This window comes from Chrysemys picta, chromosome 4, assembly GCF_011386835.1.
Source record: "Chrysemys picta bellii isolate R12L10 chromosome 4, ASM1138683v2, whole genome shotgun sequence".
Classification (NCBI taxonomy): domain Eukaryota; kingdom Metazoa; phylum Chordata; order Testudines; family Emydidae; genus Chrysemys; species Chrysemys picta.
This window is the reverse complement of record NC_088794.1, coordinates 74,377,624-74,393,939: the sequence shown is the minus strand read 5'-3', so window position 1 is coordinate 74,393,939 and position 16,316 is coordinate 74,377,624. Positions and strand designations below refer to the sequence as shown.

Here is a 16,316-nt window from a genome sequence, read left to right as displayed (position 1 = left end):
AAATCAGCTTTCTGCTGGTTTCATCCATCTGACTCAGATGATAAAAAAGCAGATGCTTTGGTCTGCACTGCTTTGGATTGATATCAAGCAGAACCCATCAGCAGCATGGATGCATGTCCTCTGGAATGGTGGTTGAAGATGAAGGGACATATGAATCTTTAGCGCACCTGGCCCATAAATATCTTGCGACGCCAGCTAAAACAGTGCCATGTGAACACCTGTTCTCACTTTCAGGTGACACTGTATACAAGAAGCAGGCAGCATTATACCCTGCAAATGTAAACCAACTTGTTTGTCTGAGCGATTGGCTGAACAAGAAGTAGGACTGAGTGGACTTGCAGGCTCCAAAATATTGAACTGCATTCAAAAATAAAACAATGTATTTTTGTATATAGTTCTACATTTCTAAGTTCAACTTGCATGATAAAGAGATTGCACCACAGTACCTGTATTAGGTGAACTGAAAGATACAATTTCTTTTTTGCTTTTTTACAGTGCAAATACTTGTAATCAAAAATGAACATAAGCACTGTACACTTTGGATTCTGTGTTGTAACTGAAACAATATATTTGAAAATGTAGAGAACACCCCAAAAAAATTAAATAAGTGGTATTCTATTATTGTTTAATCGTGCGACTAAACAGATTAATCGCTTGACAGCCCTAATTTTAATATAAGTGGGGTTTTTTTAGTCAAGGAATGGGATTTAAGCATCAGAATATGGCAGTCAGCAGCACAGTTATACAAATGGAAAATCTTCTCCCTATAGACTGGTGTCTCACATCCATTCCAAGTACCGTTCGTTCTGAAGGCCATGAATAAATCTGTGGATCATGAATTTCTGATGGACTGGTTATATCTGGCAGAGCAGATATCAAGATGGCTCCTCTTCTCTAAGAAATCCTGAAGCAGTGACAGGTAGTTACTCTATCTCAAGGCTGAAAGAGCCAGGAAGACACCACATGGAGTCAAAGGGAAAAAAAATCATCTTTCTTGGAAGGTAGGAGCTCTGGAACTTGCTTCTACAGGAGATTAAGCTGAACCAAACACTAATCCAGTCATACACTGAAAGATTACTTTTTATTTATATATATCTTCCTAATGGATGGAATAAGTTCATGTCCAATCCACCGATCAAGAAGTTATGAAATAAGACAGTGGATAACTATTCTCTCCAATACATGAAAATGTGTGTAAAGAGCCCCTGTTATAGTACAGTGGTGGGTTTAAATATGTAGATAATACATCTATGTAAGTCACGGTATTTGTAAAATTCTTACTATTCGTGTTGTAATTCATGTGTGCAAAACAGAGTGTTAAAGCTGAACACTCATTTTCATGACTTGTATGAAGAATGCATTAACAGTTTTCTTTGTAAGTATGACTTTTCTTCTAGAAGTAAATATATAGTACATATAGGTTTATCTACTTCTGAGCAAACTTGTGCACACCTGGCGGGCAAAGTAAGTTGTGGTTGAGTTTACATGTGGAATTATTAACTGTATCACCAGGAAACTGCATAAAGCAATACAGTTCCATAATGCTGTCAATAGCTGTAACTACAATTTAGAAGTTCTACATTGGCTATGCATCAGTGACAATTTTAAAATTGCTTGTTACTTCTCTAGTTCCACCTCCCCAACCTATTAATACACTACTAAAGTAACTTCCCCATTGAGATTTAGTTCATGCCAGGTTAGTACTATAGAGATCTTTGAGCTGGGTACACAATACAGGAAAATATGGCCAGCTCAAGACTGGTAAAAAGGTTTATTTTTGGGTTAAAATCTATTATGAACGTTTTGAAGAGTTGCAAGTCAGTGAAAACAGGGACTGCAATTTTACCAGCAGCACATAAGACATCTTACCTCAACCGTTTCAACTGTCCACTCATCTACCTGTTCCTTCTCACTGCTGCTGAACTGAGTCTCCGACATGAACTGTCTGTTTACATACTAAAATAAAAATGAGAAGGTATGAAAGACAGACAGTGGCATTAAAGCTAAAATAGTGACTGCAATCTTTCCACTGAATAGTACCTCAGTTGATTCAACTTCACTTGGTTCAGTGTATTCTTCTGTTGGCTCAGGTTCTATGAGAAAAATATACTATTTTAGGCACATTCCATTAAGTAAATGTATGTTACTCTTTCCTTTAGACTTTGGGGGGGTGGGGGGGGGGGAATAGTTAAATCCCAACCAGTAGTTTAACAGTTTATCTTCCTTTGATAATTTGACAAACACTGTTTTGGTTTAATTTTTGTGATTTTAGAGTTATGAGAACATAAGTTCTGTTCTTTAACCTACAGCTCTACAGCAAACTGGACTAGAAAGATGTGGGAAAGCAAGATATGGTGACCAATTTTAATCTACATGATAGCACATAAGCAGTTTCACTGTTAAGATGTATTCCTAGTTTAGAAGTTGCAGTGAACTTTATCTTGAATGCATATTTTGAACCTTTGCCCACTCAATGAAGATCCCATTAAGCATCTGTGCCTCGTTAGGCTGCTGCTATACTCAGGATTTTAACTGCTAGTTAGCTCATTCTTCACATTTATGCACTTTGCATTTATCTATTATGTAGCCAGGCTACATATGTTCTTTTACAAAGCATGAAATTCTGTCTAAAGCACTAGACTGACTGAATAGTTTAGATATATTAGCTTGATTTATTTCACATTTGTAATTATTTTTCCACTGCTCTCATGGATCCTAGCAAGTAGAAATAACAGTAGACCTACAACTTACCCAAACAGATAAATGTACTTACCAGCTTCTGCTACAGGATCTTCCACTGTAGGTGCAGGGGCTGCCTCCTCTTCCTCACACAATCCATTCTGATGGTTGTGGGTACTATCAAAATAACTAGTTTGAAGAATGCGTTCAACAACATCCTTCAAGGCCTTGTCTGCAAAGGAATTAAATTCTGTCAAGTATAGACTAAAAGATCATATAACTGTTTTCCAGGATGATGTCCATCGTCCCCCACCCCCCCAATCTCATAAAACTTATTTTCCATTTATTGGTAGGAACATTTACTGTCCAGAACTAGTCTAATATCACTTTGAATTTAATTATCTACCACAGAACGTCCTCTGGATTTTAACAATCAGAAATGAAAAGCATTTCCCGAGTTGTGCCAGCACTGCATACTGCCTGTTTGCACATTAAACCATGGTAATTTAAAGAGCAGCTGACAACTCCAAAGTCATTTTGAAGCAATTCTGCTTCTTGAATCTATGAAAAGCTGATCTTCATTTTTGACTAGATCCTTGGGGGTAAGTATCTTAAAACGTAACATGAAAGAAGCGGTTAGATATGGATAATGCAAGAATAAGCAAGATCTCCACGAGGTCTGTGTATACCCCCCAGAACCATAGCATAACCCTAGAGTCCTGGAATGAGTGCAAAGTCTAGGTCGGCAACCTACGGCATGCAAGCCGATTTTGAATGGCACACTGCTACCTGCCGCAGTCCTGGCCCCCAGTCCCACTCAGCCCCCACGCCCACCGCTCTCCCCTGCAGGGGCAGGAGGCAGAAGCTTGGTTCTGCGGCAGCCAAGCTTCCCCCGTCCCCCGCTTCTTCCCCCAGCATGGTGCTTTCCTGCCCCTCCTCCTCCTCCCTGCCGCCGGTCAGCTGATAGCCCTTGCGAGGGGGAGGGGGACCAGTGGCAGCATGCTCGCTGCTCTGTAGAGGAGGCAGAGAAGAAGTAGGGACGGAGCCTTGAGGAAGGGGGTGGAACAGGGCATATCCCTTCCAGCCCCCTGCCGTATGCCGCTTAGGGCAGGGGGCTGGGAGCACCCTCACGAGCCAAGCACCCCAGCCCTCTGCCCTGAACCCCCCCCCCCACACACACACACCCCAGCCTTCTGTCCTGCACCCACACACACACCCACACACACCCCTCTAAATGGAATACACAGCTGCATCTACTCGAAGATGAAGAGCAGCAACAGCCAGGCCAAGTAATCTGCCAATGAGAACTTGACATGTGTCCAGTCTTTATCGCACCAACATATTACAACCAATAGAACTGTTGCATGCAAATTAGCTACAGAGGAATAGTGGCAATTGGTTGGGATACATTGAGTCATTTGACATCAGAGGTAAAAGTTGATCTGAACCTGTCTGTAAACCTATATCATAACTATATACAATTTTTAATAATGTAGCTTTTTACAACAAAAGTTCTTCAAATATAGCATAGACAGAAGATTTCTATTACTTTTATTTATGGAAAGTTTGAACAATTTTCTTCTGTTAAATTCATTTGGGAGTGAATTTAAGTATAGTAGATGCTAATTTTCTTAAAGAACACAGTTTTCAATGGATTTTACATCCAACTAATCTACTTAATTTTCTAAAATTTACTCTGTGCTCACAAATTAAGTTGTGTAACTTTGGAGGATACACTGCCTTTTTCATATATAGCAAAGAAGTTAAATCCCTGCTTTAAGTGCAAAATGGAATTCAGTCTAAAATATGGAGTCACAACCAGCACTTCCATAATAAGCTGAATGCACTGTAAAGCACACATCTACATATCTTGGGCCCATACAGGAAAATCCTAATAGTATCTAGTTGCCATTTAAAATGCCATGTTTTGTTCAGATTACAAGTAATTATTCTTTTGTGCATTATTTGTAATACTAAAAATAAATACTAGAAAGAAAACCCTGATTTTAACAGCACATTTTCTAGCGATGAAGAAAATAGAGGACAATTTCAACTGTAAAATAAGCAGCAACTGTAAATAAAAGCATAAGCAAAGATTGCTTTTTCTTGCAAAAATTCTGCTTTATGTACAAAAATATCTTCCTAAAACTCTTTTAAAGTTGTTTTCAACAATTCTTGACAAGGTTAGCACATCCTTATGTCACATTTTCAGCCTAAATTATCTACTTGATCCAAAATCACAAAGTATCATTATGTCAGAGAATTATTACCTCAACAGTTATAGCAGTTTTCAGAAAATAGCAACCAACCCTGGAAATATTAAGCCCCTTATACTTTCATGGTTTATCTTATTCTTATTCACATAAACATACTTCAAAACATCCATTCTGTGAAATACAATAAACAGCCATTAAAAGCTGTAATTTTCCTGAGATTGGTTTTAAAACCACACTCCTTTAATTCCTCCAGCAGGAAGTTTCACTTCATCTCAAATTAAGCAATACATTTGGATATAACAGTAGGCAATCTATATATCTATTTATAACAGCTGTTTTCATAAAACCACATACGTAGATGGATTTACTTACACTAATGAAACAAACGATTTCTTGCTAAGAAACCAGATGCTATTCTTGCCAGATTTTCCAAAGAGCTTAACTCCCATTTAAACACCCCAACAGAAGCTGAGCTCTCCTGAAAATTTGGCTACCATTTAAGCATTCCATTAAAAAAAAGTCATAACTTGCCTTGTTTAAGGTCTAAAACTAACCAAGTACACATTTCGTTGAGAAATATTCCTTGTCTAACCCGGTTTTCTAGAAAGCAAAAAAACAGCTACTACGCACCATCAGTGACAACACCGCTGAAGCAGCAGAAACTGTGGGCCCAGTAAATGATGAGTAAGGTTGTGTCAGTGCCAAATACAATATGCAGTAAGTTACCATTTCACTGAACTATACAGTTACAACATAGCTGAGACCAAGATAATTCAGTCACTATCCAGACAAGCAATTAGCAAAAGATAGCAATTCTGACAGTTAAAACTATTATCACAGGCATTTGTGATGTAACTTTTACTCATATATTTAGTACATTTTTTCCTTGCATTCAATGTTCTACTTTAAACATACTTACAGGTAGTTCCACAAACAGGCTTATCCTTCCCTTCCAGTAAGTCCCACAGGTGAATGGATGCTTGTTCATACTGTTCGTTCAACCTTCAACAAAAATATTAATTAATTGAAGCATAACATTACTCAACAGGTCTCAAAATTCTTATGCTGCAGATAATTAGAATAAATGCACTAATCAATATTAACATTACAGAGATTACTTAACAGTAAAACTAGCACATTACCTCATATTCATGTCCCGCTCAGGGTCTACTAGCTTGTAAAACTCATCCAGCATTGTCAGTTCCTCCTCTGTCAGTACAGGGATGCCATTTGATCCTTGTTTCAGGTCACTGCGCACTTCATCATCTCCTAACTTGTCCAAAATAAACTGCAGCTCAAGTACAGTCTTTAAACGTTTCTGTTCAGCTTCTTCTCGCATCAGCTGCTCCCGCCGGGCTGTCTTCTTTATTGTTTTCTGGATCTGCTCACAAAGAAAGGGGAACGTTAGATTCTATACTGGATTGAGTTAGACTACAACTCAAAATTATCTATGTATCCAGGGAACTGGCTTTTAAATGCCACCACAAATACTATATTTTCTTTATATAAAGCAGTGATACTCAAGACTGAGGTGCACGAGCCGCAAGTGGCTCTTTGATATGTCCCTTGCAGCTCTTTACAAAACATATTAAAATACTGTGATATAATTATTAACCAATCAGGATGCTTTTACATTATTAACCAATTGTAGTTGACAAAATAATACTTGGTCAATCATTTTGCTGTGAGAATTTATTTATCTATACACACGCACTCCTGTCATACTGTTTAAACATGAATATATAGTACTATGGTAAATGAATCTATAAATTCCCACAACTGTGGCTCTTTTGGGTAATGCAAATCACTAATTTGGCTCCTGAACCACTGAGGTCTGAGCACCACTGCTATCAAGCTACTGGTTCTAATCATAACCAATATAACCATCATTAAGATTTTACCAAGATATTCTTCATATGTAGTGCCAGTGAAAGTATACTCCACTAAAAGAGAAAGATAACTGACATTTACCAACATTAGCTAAGATCAACTTTAGAGACCTACTGTTGGAATATTATATCATGATCCCAAAACAAATCCCTTGTCTATTCATATACAGAGTTTTAAAAAGTCAGATGGAAAGGGCTGTGCCAGAGCAGTACAGTACAGGAATTCAGCTTCAGGGGGGAAAAAAAAAAAAAAAAAAGGACCACAGGCGCTACAGAGGAGGAAGAGCAACCCTTCATCATCAATCTGCATAAGTACTGGTGACAAACAGAATAAATCTTCTGGCTAGTGACGTCAGGGGTTATCAACACATTTTTGGTGGCCTCAGAGCGTGGCCACCAACTATTGCTGGTCGCAGCTCTGACCATTTTTCCTAAAATACTTTATTTGTTTTTCCTAAAGTTAGTTATGCGCCACTGTGTTGTATTGGCTGTTGCTGCTGCAATCTCGGGGCCCCCTGCAGCAGGAGTTTGGGTGTGGGGGGGCTCAAGGCTGGAGACTGTGGTGTGGGGCTGTGCTTACCTGGAGGAGGGGGGGGGGGTGGAGGGAAAGGAAGGGGCGGGATCCCCAGAAAGGCAACAGAAACTCTCCTCCCTCAGCTCCTAGCTCCATGTGCTGCCTCCGCCCACAGGCTGCCCCCACAGCTCCCACTGGCCGCAGTTCCCAGCCAATGGGAGCTGAAGAACCAGGGCTTGGGGCGGAGTGGAGGCATATAAGCATACGTTGCCGCTTCCCAGGAGCAGGGTAGGGAACCTGCTCCAGCACCGCGGCCCACCTCCCAAGTTTTAGCCGGGTATATAGTAAAAGTCATGGACAGGTCACGGGCCGCAAAGTTTTGTTTACTGCCTGTGACCTGTCCATGACTTTTACTAAAAATACCCGCGACTAAAACATAGCCTTACCTATACAATGCCCATGGATCCCAGTATGGCCAGTTGGGTGGCAAGGGTATAGGAGGCGGTGTCCATGGCTGCCCACACCAGTCCCGCATGTATGTAAATGTTTAGTGCTGAGAAGGGTCAAGATTTAGGTGAGGAGTGGCAAGGAGTGTACATTACTTCTCATACTCTTCTTCCTCATTGCTGGAGAGGGGAGGGGCTGATCCACAGGGAGTGGTTACCACCCTCGGTCCCAGTCTCACTGGGGTACCATCTGTACCAAGTAGGGGAGTTCCAAGTGTGGAGGCCACTATCAGGTCCGCATGCCTCATGAATTGCTGCGGAACCGCGAGGCTTGGTGCCGGGGACGGCATCATGCACTGACCAGGAATTAGGGTCAAAGCTGTTGGTACCGACAACTTGGAGCTGTACTGAATAGGTACAGCAGGTGGCGCCACTGTCGTGCTCAGTGCCATTGTTTTCTTTGGCTCCGTAGGCGCCAAGCTGAGAGGTTTGATTTTACTGCGTGCACCTCCATTAGAACTTGGGTCTTTAGGTCCTCGGGACGTCTCTGTACTGGACGTTCCCGGTGCCTGACTGTCCGGCGCTCTCGGCGTCATTGATACCAGGGGAGATTTTTCATTTGGAGATTTCACTTTCTTTTAGGTGATTCTCATTGTGGAAATGAGTGTAATCGCTTTTTGGTAACCTTCCTAGGAGCAGGCTCCTAGGCAGCTGTTGTTGAAGTAGATCCCCTGTCAGATGCTGCCACTGGCGACCGTTGGCCAAGAGGTGTCCTGGACTCTGGGTCGGAGGCAGGTCTGAGGGATTTCTCCATCGTCAGGAGCCTCAATTGGAGATTCTGGCCTTCTTTGTCCTAGCAGTCTATTTTCTGCAGTGCAGACACTTTGGGGTAATGTGTCTCTCGCCAAGGGAGCGGACACACTGTGCGTGGTCGTCAGAGACCAGTATGGAAAGTCTGCAAGTCAGGCTGCGTTTAAAGCCAGGTGAGCCAGGCATGTCTGAGAGAGCAAGTCCTTTGGAAAAAGAAATGGGATAACCCTGTTTCTCTCCCCCCGCTTCCCCTTTTTTTTGTTTAAAGGCAATAGTCGAGTATCCACCGGGGAGGCAGGTGTAAAGAGGAAAGGGAAAGATTTTTTCTTAACATTAAATAAAATAAATAAATAAAAAGGACAAAGGAGTAGGGTAGCTAACTATGACTAAACTAACACTATCGGAAACACTACAAACTATTAAGCTTACCTGAGGTAAGAAAAGGCACTGCTGGTGCTCCAACTCAAGCCAAAGGCACTAAAGAAGGAAGTGGGGGGCGGTTGGCTGCACACCGCTCTGTAACTACTCGGAGTAGTGTGAGATGGCTACGGCACGTGCACGGCCCAACTGGGCACTGCTACTACAAATCTCCAATTACAAGTGCAGGGCGCCAAGTCACCTAAAGTGGAGCACCCACAGGGACACTCCTCGAAGAACCCATACCTTCTGGTGCACATGCGCCTCACACACAAGAGGAATCTTTTGACCAGCACTCAATTAGGTTTGCACCTGAGCCTTGCATGTCCTCATTATCCCTCCCCCACACAAGTACATAGGCAGAGCAGCCCAACTGTCTTTCAGTTCTTTCGTTGAGAAACTCAATGCAGTATACTCCTGGGGGAATTCTGCCCCACTCTACGTTCACAGAACTCATGTCCCCTGCAGATTGTTTCCCTTCACTTCCAAAGCAAAGCAAAGCTAAGCCGCAAGAGTGGTCACGTGTCCCTCCTAAACAGTGTAGGTGCTAATTTTGGGTGCCTGGAACAGCCAGTGGAGCATTAAATCTCTGCTGGGGCGGTGGGGGCAGCTGTGTTTGCCCCAGCCAGTGGCTCTTACCCTTCACTGGGCTCAGTTGCTAGTCCTAGGTGGGCTGGGGGAAGATAGGACTCTCTCTTCCCCTGCAAAGAGCAGCCAGGGCTGCATCAGACACATCCCATGGTTGCAGGAAGTTCCACACCCCTGCCTACCTGCTTCCTGCCCCCACCGCTCCTCAATCACAGTTGGAGTGGAGTATGGGGAGCTGTTCCCCCATCCACCCAACCCCATGCATCCGGACCCCCTCACCGAGCCTCATCCTTCTGCACCCAGACCCGTACCAATCACCTGCAATCAAATGCCAATCCCAAGCCCTCCTGCACCCAAATCCTCCGCTGAGCCTCTCCCCCCCCTTAATCTGGACCCCTACACCCAGACCATCCTCCGCTGAGCCCCTGCACTCAACCCACCAAGCCTCACCCCCCCCCGCACCACCCCAACAAGCCCCCCCCACACCCAAACTCATACCCCACCAAGCCCCAAGCCACCAGTACCTGGACCCCTCCCCCTGCTGAGCCTTCCTGCCATGCTTCATCCCCCCCACAACCAGACCCCTCCCGCCGCTGAGGCCCAAACACTTCACCTGGATCCCCCTGCAGAGTCCCATTACCCCTGCACTCAGAACCCCTCCAATTAGCCTCCATGCACCCAGATTCCCCCACACTCACACACCCCACTGAGCCACCCTCACCCAGATTGCCCCACACAAAACCCTCTCAATCCACATCTAGATACCACCACACTAAGCCCCCCCATCACACTTGGATCCTTGCCTGCCCAAGCCTACTTGCCCACTTCTGGTGCGGAGGGGCAGGCCCGGCCCTTGCACTGCCGGATGCAGCATCAACACTCCCTTGCTCGTGGGACACTGACTTGGCGATCTCCCACTTCCGTGAAACCAGTGGCCTGTGCTCCCCATTGCTATGCTGGAGCCTCCACATTTATTTATTGACAAATAAAACTTGCAGAATTTTAAAATATTGTGTGCAGAATTTTTTTGGTGCAGAATTCCTTCAGGAGTAGCAGTATGACTGAAGAGGTTTAGTACACCTTGCTATGGTTGAGGCAGTAGACAGAGGAAACAAAGAAAGGAAGTTCACAGAATTCAAAATTTCTACACATCCAACAGAATTTCCAATAAAATTAAAATGTTAAGACATATGAAAATAAGTATTAATAGTTTAGCATTGTTCATTAGAAGATTATTTTAACCTATAAACAACATTTGAACAAAGAATCTTCACTTTAGTCATATCCAGTTAACTTTAAGACTCAAATTTTCCTTTATGAGAGCCACGTCTTATCTGACTTGACAACTTTCCTGTATTCGTATGTCCTCTCAGAGTAATAGGGTTCACTCTCAGGCTTGGATTACACTACAGAGTTAGGTGGATGTAGCGCAATTTACGTCGCCCTAACTCTAAGTGTCTACACTACAACAGTGCTCCTGCTGATGTAAGTAGCCCACTCCATCAACTTAACTCCACCTTCATGAGAGGTGTAGCGCTTAGGTTGATGTAGTTAGGGCAACGCAGTGTTCATGTTCATGCTGGCCCCACAGCCCAAACCAACAGCCCTGCCACTGACAGCTCTGGCTGTCGGCCCAAGGACTGGAGGGCTCCAGCTATCAGTGCCACACAATGCAGTAATTATTGTGTTGGCTGTTCATCAACCTAACTTAGGTCGACTTAATTTTGTAATGTAGACAAGGCCTAATTTATCTGAGGCAGAGACTATAATTTATTATGGCACAGTGGCCTAGCATAAGGGGGCCTGCAATACAAATATTTTTAAAAAAACCACTCTCAGACTCTGAACAAAAAGCCTAAATATATCTGTGGCATCCCTCTGCTTCCTTTTTAATTTGTTGGTTTATGACAATTTTACCGTTACTGAACTGGTGGGTTACTGTTGTATACCACTCGTGTAATGTGTTCAGTGGATTGTGAGGCATTTCATTATTTTTTGGTTACGTTTTGTCAAGTGCTTTAAAGGCCTTAGAATTCAAAGAAGAAAGTAATACATTAATTTTTTTCATGCTGTTAAGAGTTACAGAAAATCTTTTAAACAAAGACTTTTTGAGCTCAACTTCTTTTAACAGGAAACCAACTTGCTGTGACAGTATACTGAATTGAGTCTGAAAGACTCAGAAAAAGAGTAAGTCAGAAGTTTAAATGCATCCTTATTTTCAGATAAGTGTTTAACACGTTGCAATTTAAGAAGTCAAATATAAAAAAAATATAACGTGCATTAGGTTCTTTCTAGATAAAACATCATTCAATATCATTTATTTGTAGAAAATAGTTTAGTTTTTCCTATTTCAACAGTTAGCCTGCATCTGATTTTCAATCCTTTACTTACATCTTGGCTCAGAGCCATGAAACTCCTCTGCAGTTCTTTAGCAAATTCCAGGTTATTCGTGACTTCCTGGTACTTAGACACTGCATCCTTGAAAAAAAAATTAAAGTGACACTTACTACCAAGCAAGAGATATGCACTTCCAAGTGATAACTTTCTGCATAAAGCACAGTCATGCTCTAAAAATAAGTTAAGCATCTTTAAACAGTAATGAGACTACTACTACTGAGAGGTTAGGGTTTGATATCTGAGGCTTCAAATATATTGAGTAGAAGAGACATGCAAATATTTGAAGCGTTAAGGACTTAGCTTTCTGGAATAAGGGGGCCGGCGTGCATGTGCACATGCACGAGAGAGTTGTTTTTAATATTTAGTTTGATCACTATTTTAGTCCAACTAAAAATGGGTCAAGTCTCATGAAAACAAAAAGCAACTCCTAGAAAGTCATATGCAAAACAAAACATTTTGAAAACTAACCAGGTCAGACTAACCTACAATTAATGCAGTCTAGAAAAAGGGTGGAAAGCAGGATGGATAAAAATTGAGAAATTTTAAAGAAAAAAAAAGCAAAAACCTGATATTTAATACATATTTCTTTTTAAAAATACACTTAAAATTAAACTTTAAATTACCAACTATGTTAAGGCCCTACTTTTACTATATAGAAACCGTTACTTACTGTAACGGTGGTGCTTTAAGATGTGATGCAGATGTGTATTCCACTAAGGTCTGGTCTACACTACGAGTTTAGGTTAAATTTAGCAGCGTTAATTTGAATTAAGCCTGGACACGTTCACACAACGAAGACCTTTTTTTCGACTTAAAGGGCCCTTTAAACCGGTTTCTTTACTCCACCTCCGACGAGGGGAGTAGCGCTAAAATCGGCCTTTGTGGGTCAGAATTGGGGTAGTGTGGACGGAATTTGACATTATTGGCCTCCGGGAGCTATCCCACAGTGCTTCATTGTGACAGCTCTGGTCAGGGCTCTCAACTCAGATGCACTGAGCAGGTAGACAGGAAAAGGCCCGCGAACTTTTGAATTTAATTTCCTGTTTGCCCAGCGAGGAGAGCACAGGTGACCACGCAGAGCTCATCAGCACAGGTAACCGTGATGGAGTCCCAGGATCGCAAAAGAGCTCCAGCATGGGAACGAACGGGAGGTACGGGATCTGCTCGCCGTATGGGGGAGACGAATCAGTGCTAGCTGAACTCCGTAGCAGTAAACGAAATGGCAAAATATTAGAAAAGGTCTCAAGGGCCATGAAGGACAGAGGCCATAACAGGGACGCACAGAAGTGCCGCATGAAAATTAAGGAGCTACGGCAAGCCTACCACAAAGCCAGAGAGGCAAACGGAAGGTCCGGGGCAGAGCCGCAAACATGCTGCTTCTACGCGGAGCTGCATGCCATGCTAGGGGGTGCAGCCACCACTACCCCAACCGTGTGCTTTGACTCCATCAATGGAGAATAGAGCAACAGGGAAGCGGGGTTCGGGGTACGAGGAAGATGATGATGAAGACAATGAAGATAGCACACAGCAAGGAAGCAGAGAAACCAGTTTCCCCAACAGCCAGGATGTGTTTATCACCCTGCACCTGGAACCAGTAACTCCCCCGAACTCACCCAAGGCGTGCTCCTAGACCCTGAGGGCACACACAAGGGACCTCTGGGTGAGTGTAAATTATTATACATGGTTTAAAAAGCAAGCGTGTTTAATGATTAATTTGCCCTGGCAATCGCGGCCAGTACAGCTACTGGAAAAAGTCTGTTAACGTGTATGGGGCTGGAGCGGAAATCCTCCAGGGACATCTCCAGAAAGCTCTCCTTCATGTACTCCCAAAGCCTTTGCAAAAGGTTTCTGGGGAGGGCTGCCTTATCCCGTCTGCCATTGGTAGGACACTTTACCATGCCAGGCCAGTAGCACGTAGTCTGGAATCATTGCATAACAGGAGCATGGCAGCGTATGGTCCTGGTGTTTGCTGGCATGCAGATAACATCCATTCCTTATCTCTCTTTGTTATCCTCAGGAGAGTGATATCATTCACGGTCACCTGGTTGAAATGGGATGGTTTTATTAAGGGGACATTCAGAGGTGCCCGTTCCTGCTCGGCTGAACAGAAATGTTCCCCGCTGTTAGCCCACACGGTGGGGGGAAGGGGGTGAAGTGATCATCCCAGAGAATTGGGTGTGTGTGTGGGGGGGGGGGGGGGGGGGAGGGGGGGGGTAGTTGTGTTTGTGCTGCATGTTAACCCGGAAACTGCAGCTCCTTTTACATTGAAAAAACCCATTTTAAATGGCCAACCCAAAGGGTGCTTGGTATGGGAAATGAGGGCGCTACTGTTTGAAACCATTCCCACATGTTAAGAAGGTTAAGAAAGCCAAAAGACTGTGGCTTACCATGGCTGCCTGCAAGCCGAATTCTGTTGCCTGGCACTGTGTGAGTGATCTCTCACACCAAAACTGGCAGGCCCTCAATATAAGAGGAAAAATGCGACCTTGTAACGAAAGCACAGGTGCTGTGTAATGTGAACAGCAAAATTTAACGTGAAAGAGTGTACCCATTGTTCTCTAAAATGCGTCTTTTTTAACCACCTCTCCCTTCTCCTCCACCAACTGCAAACGTTTCTCCTTTACAGAGGATAGCGAAGATTAGAAGGAGAAAACGGCGGACTCGGGATGATATGTTCTCGGAGCTCCAGATGTCCTCCCACGCTGACAGAGCACAGCAGAATGCGTGGAGGCAGTCAATGTCAGACTACAGAAAAGCACAATATGAACGAGAGGAGAGGTGGCGGGCTGAATCGCGGGATGAACAGAGCAAGTGGCGAGCTGAAGATGATAGGTGGCGTCAGCTTGCAGACAGAAGGCAAGAGTTCATGCTCCGGCTGCTGGAGCATCAAACTGATATGCTCCAGCGTATGGTTGAGCTGCAGGAAAGGAAGCAGGAGCAGAGACCGCCAGTACAGCCCCTGTGTAACCAACAGCCCTCCTCCAAGTTCCATAGCCTCCTCACCCAGACGCCCAAGAACGCGGTGGGGGGGGCCCCCTCCGGCCACCCAGTCACTCCATCCCAGATGATTGCCCAAGCATCAGAAGGCTGGGCCTTCAATAAGTGTTAAAGTTTTAAAGTTTTAAAACTGCAGTGTGTCCTTTTCCCTTCCCTCCTCCCCCCACCCTTCCCAGGCTACCTTAGCAATTATCCCCCTAGTTGCTGTGATGAATTAATAAAGAATACATGAATGTGAAGTAACAATGACTTTATTGCCAAGCAGTGTGGTCCAAAAGGTGGTTAGCCTGTGGGCCAGCCAAGGGATCAAGTGGTCCAGTCAACTAGCTAGCCCATTTTTTTTAAACTGCTCTACTTAATAGTTCATGAACAGGATTTTTGACAAAGCAACAAGATATGTAGGCTTTATCTACACTGTGCACCTTTTAGTGACACAGCTGTGCCGCTAAACCCAGTGTAGCTGCTGTTTGTCAGCAGGAGAGCTCTCCTGCCGAAGCGCTGTTCAAACCAGCGCTTTTCGTCAGGAAAATTTGTGTTGTGACAGGGGAAGGGGGCGGGGGAGAGGGGGAGGTTAAACCCCCCCTGAACGACAAAAGTTTTGCTGACAAATTTCCAGTGTAGACAAAACCTTAGATGATAATCCTGTTTAGTAGATTGTTCAGCTAGGTCAGCAGCTCTGGTTCAGATCTAGGTCTTCATCAAAGACAGCAGCAGCTGTTATGCTGAAGACCTAATCTTTAACAAAGGTGCCTTTCTTTTGTAAAGATCTTCTGATGTAACAAATCCTCCTCAAATTGCTAACTCCATGTATCAGGTTAGCCCTCAATTCCGGATAAAGAACATTAATGAGGCATATGAGAAAGTGGTGGTGTACTACTCCTCTCTTAAATCATACCAGGCAGCTTTCACATATTATGAAGAATGAGAACATCAAATGTAAATCATATTTTTCCCTCAGCTAGCTATAGCACAATAAGGATTGCAGTTATGGTCAATGTTAATTTATTTCACCTTGTTAATTAACCAATTTATATTAGCCGAGAGAGACCTAAATTATCACCTATGCACAAGTTGTTCAGTTTGTGTTTTTTTTAAGACAGAAGGGTCCAAAAAATTATGGGTCTCAAAATGTGAATTTGTGAGCCAAATTTTAACTGATAGATTTTCTTTGAAACTCCCCAAAAATTCAAGTTTGATTTGAGATTGTGCGCTGAACTTTCAGTCATTACACGGTTTTCCTATAAAAGAGGCTTAACTCCTGCTTTAGGTCTGAAACAGAACATAACCTTAATTATGGCACCACCACGGATCAATTTCAATAGCACTGTTAAATATTTAAGTCAGTTTTCACTACAGTACACTA

At 43.3% G+C, this 16,316-nt stretch overlaps 1 protein-coding gene across 4 annotated transcripts in view; it reads right to left on the bottom strand.

Annotated features, from left to right (window-relative positions):
- CAPRIN1 (cell cycle associated protein 1) overlaps positions 1 to 16,316 on the bottom strand; it is a 79,872-nt gene that overhangs the window by 38,352 nt on the left and 25,204 nt on the right. For all 4 annotated transcript variants that reach the window (XM_005304552.5, XM_005304553.5, XM_065592684.1 and 1 more), the window contains exons 4-9: positions 11,951 to 12,037; positions 6,038 to 6,276; positions 5,815 to 5,897; positions 2,774 to 2,911; positions 2,041 to 2,093; positions 1,870 to 1,956 (exon numbers count right to left, since the gene is read on the bottom strand). In XM_005304552.5, the coding sequence (XP_005304609.2) occupies positions 1,870 to 1,956; positions 2,041 to 2,093; positions 2,774 to 2,911; positions 5,815 to 5,897; positions 6,038 to 6,276; positions 11,951 to 12,037 (687 nt within the window). The remainder of the gene's footprint in view (positions 1 to 1,869; positions 1,957 to 2,040; positions 2,094 to 2,773; positions 2,912 to 5,814; positions 5,898 to 6,037; positions 6,277 to 11,950; positions 12,038 to 16,316) is intronic.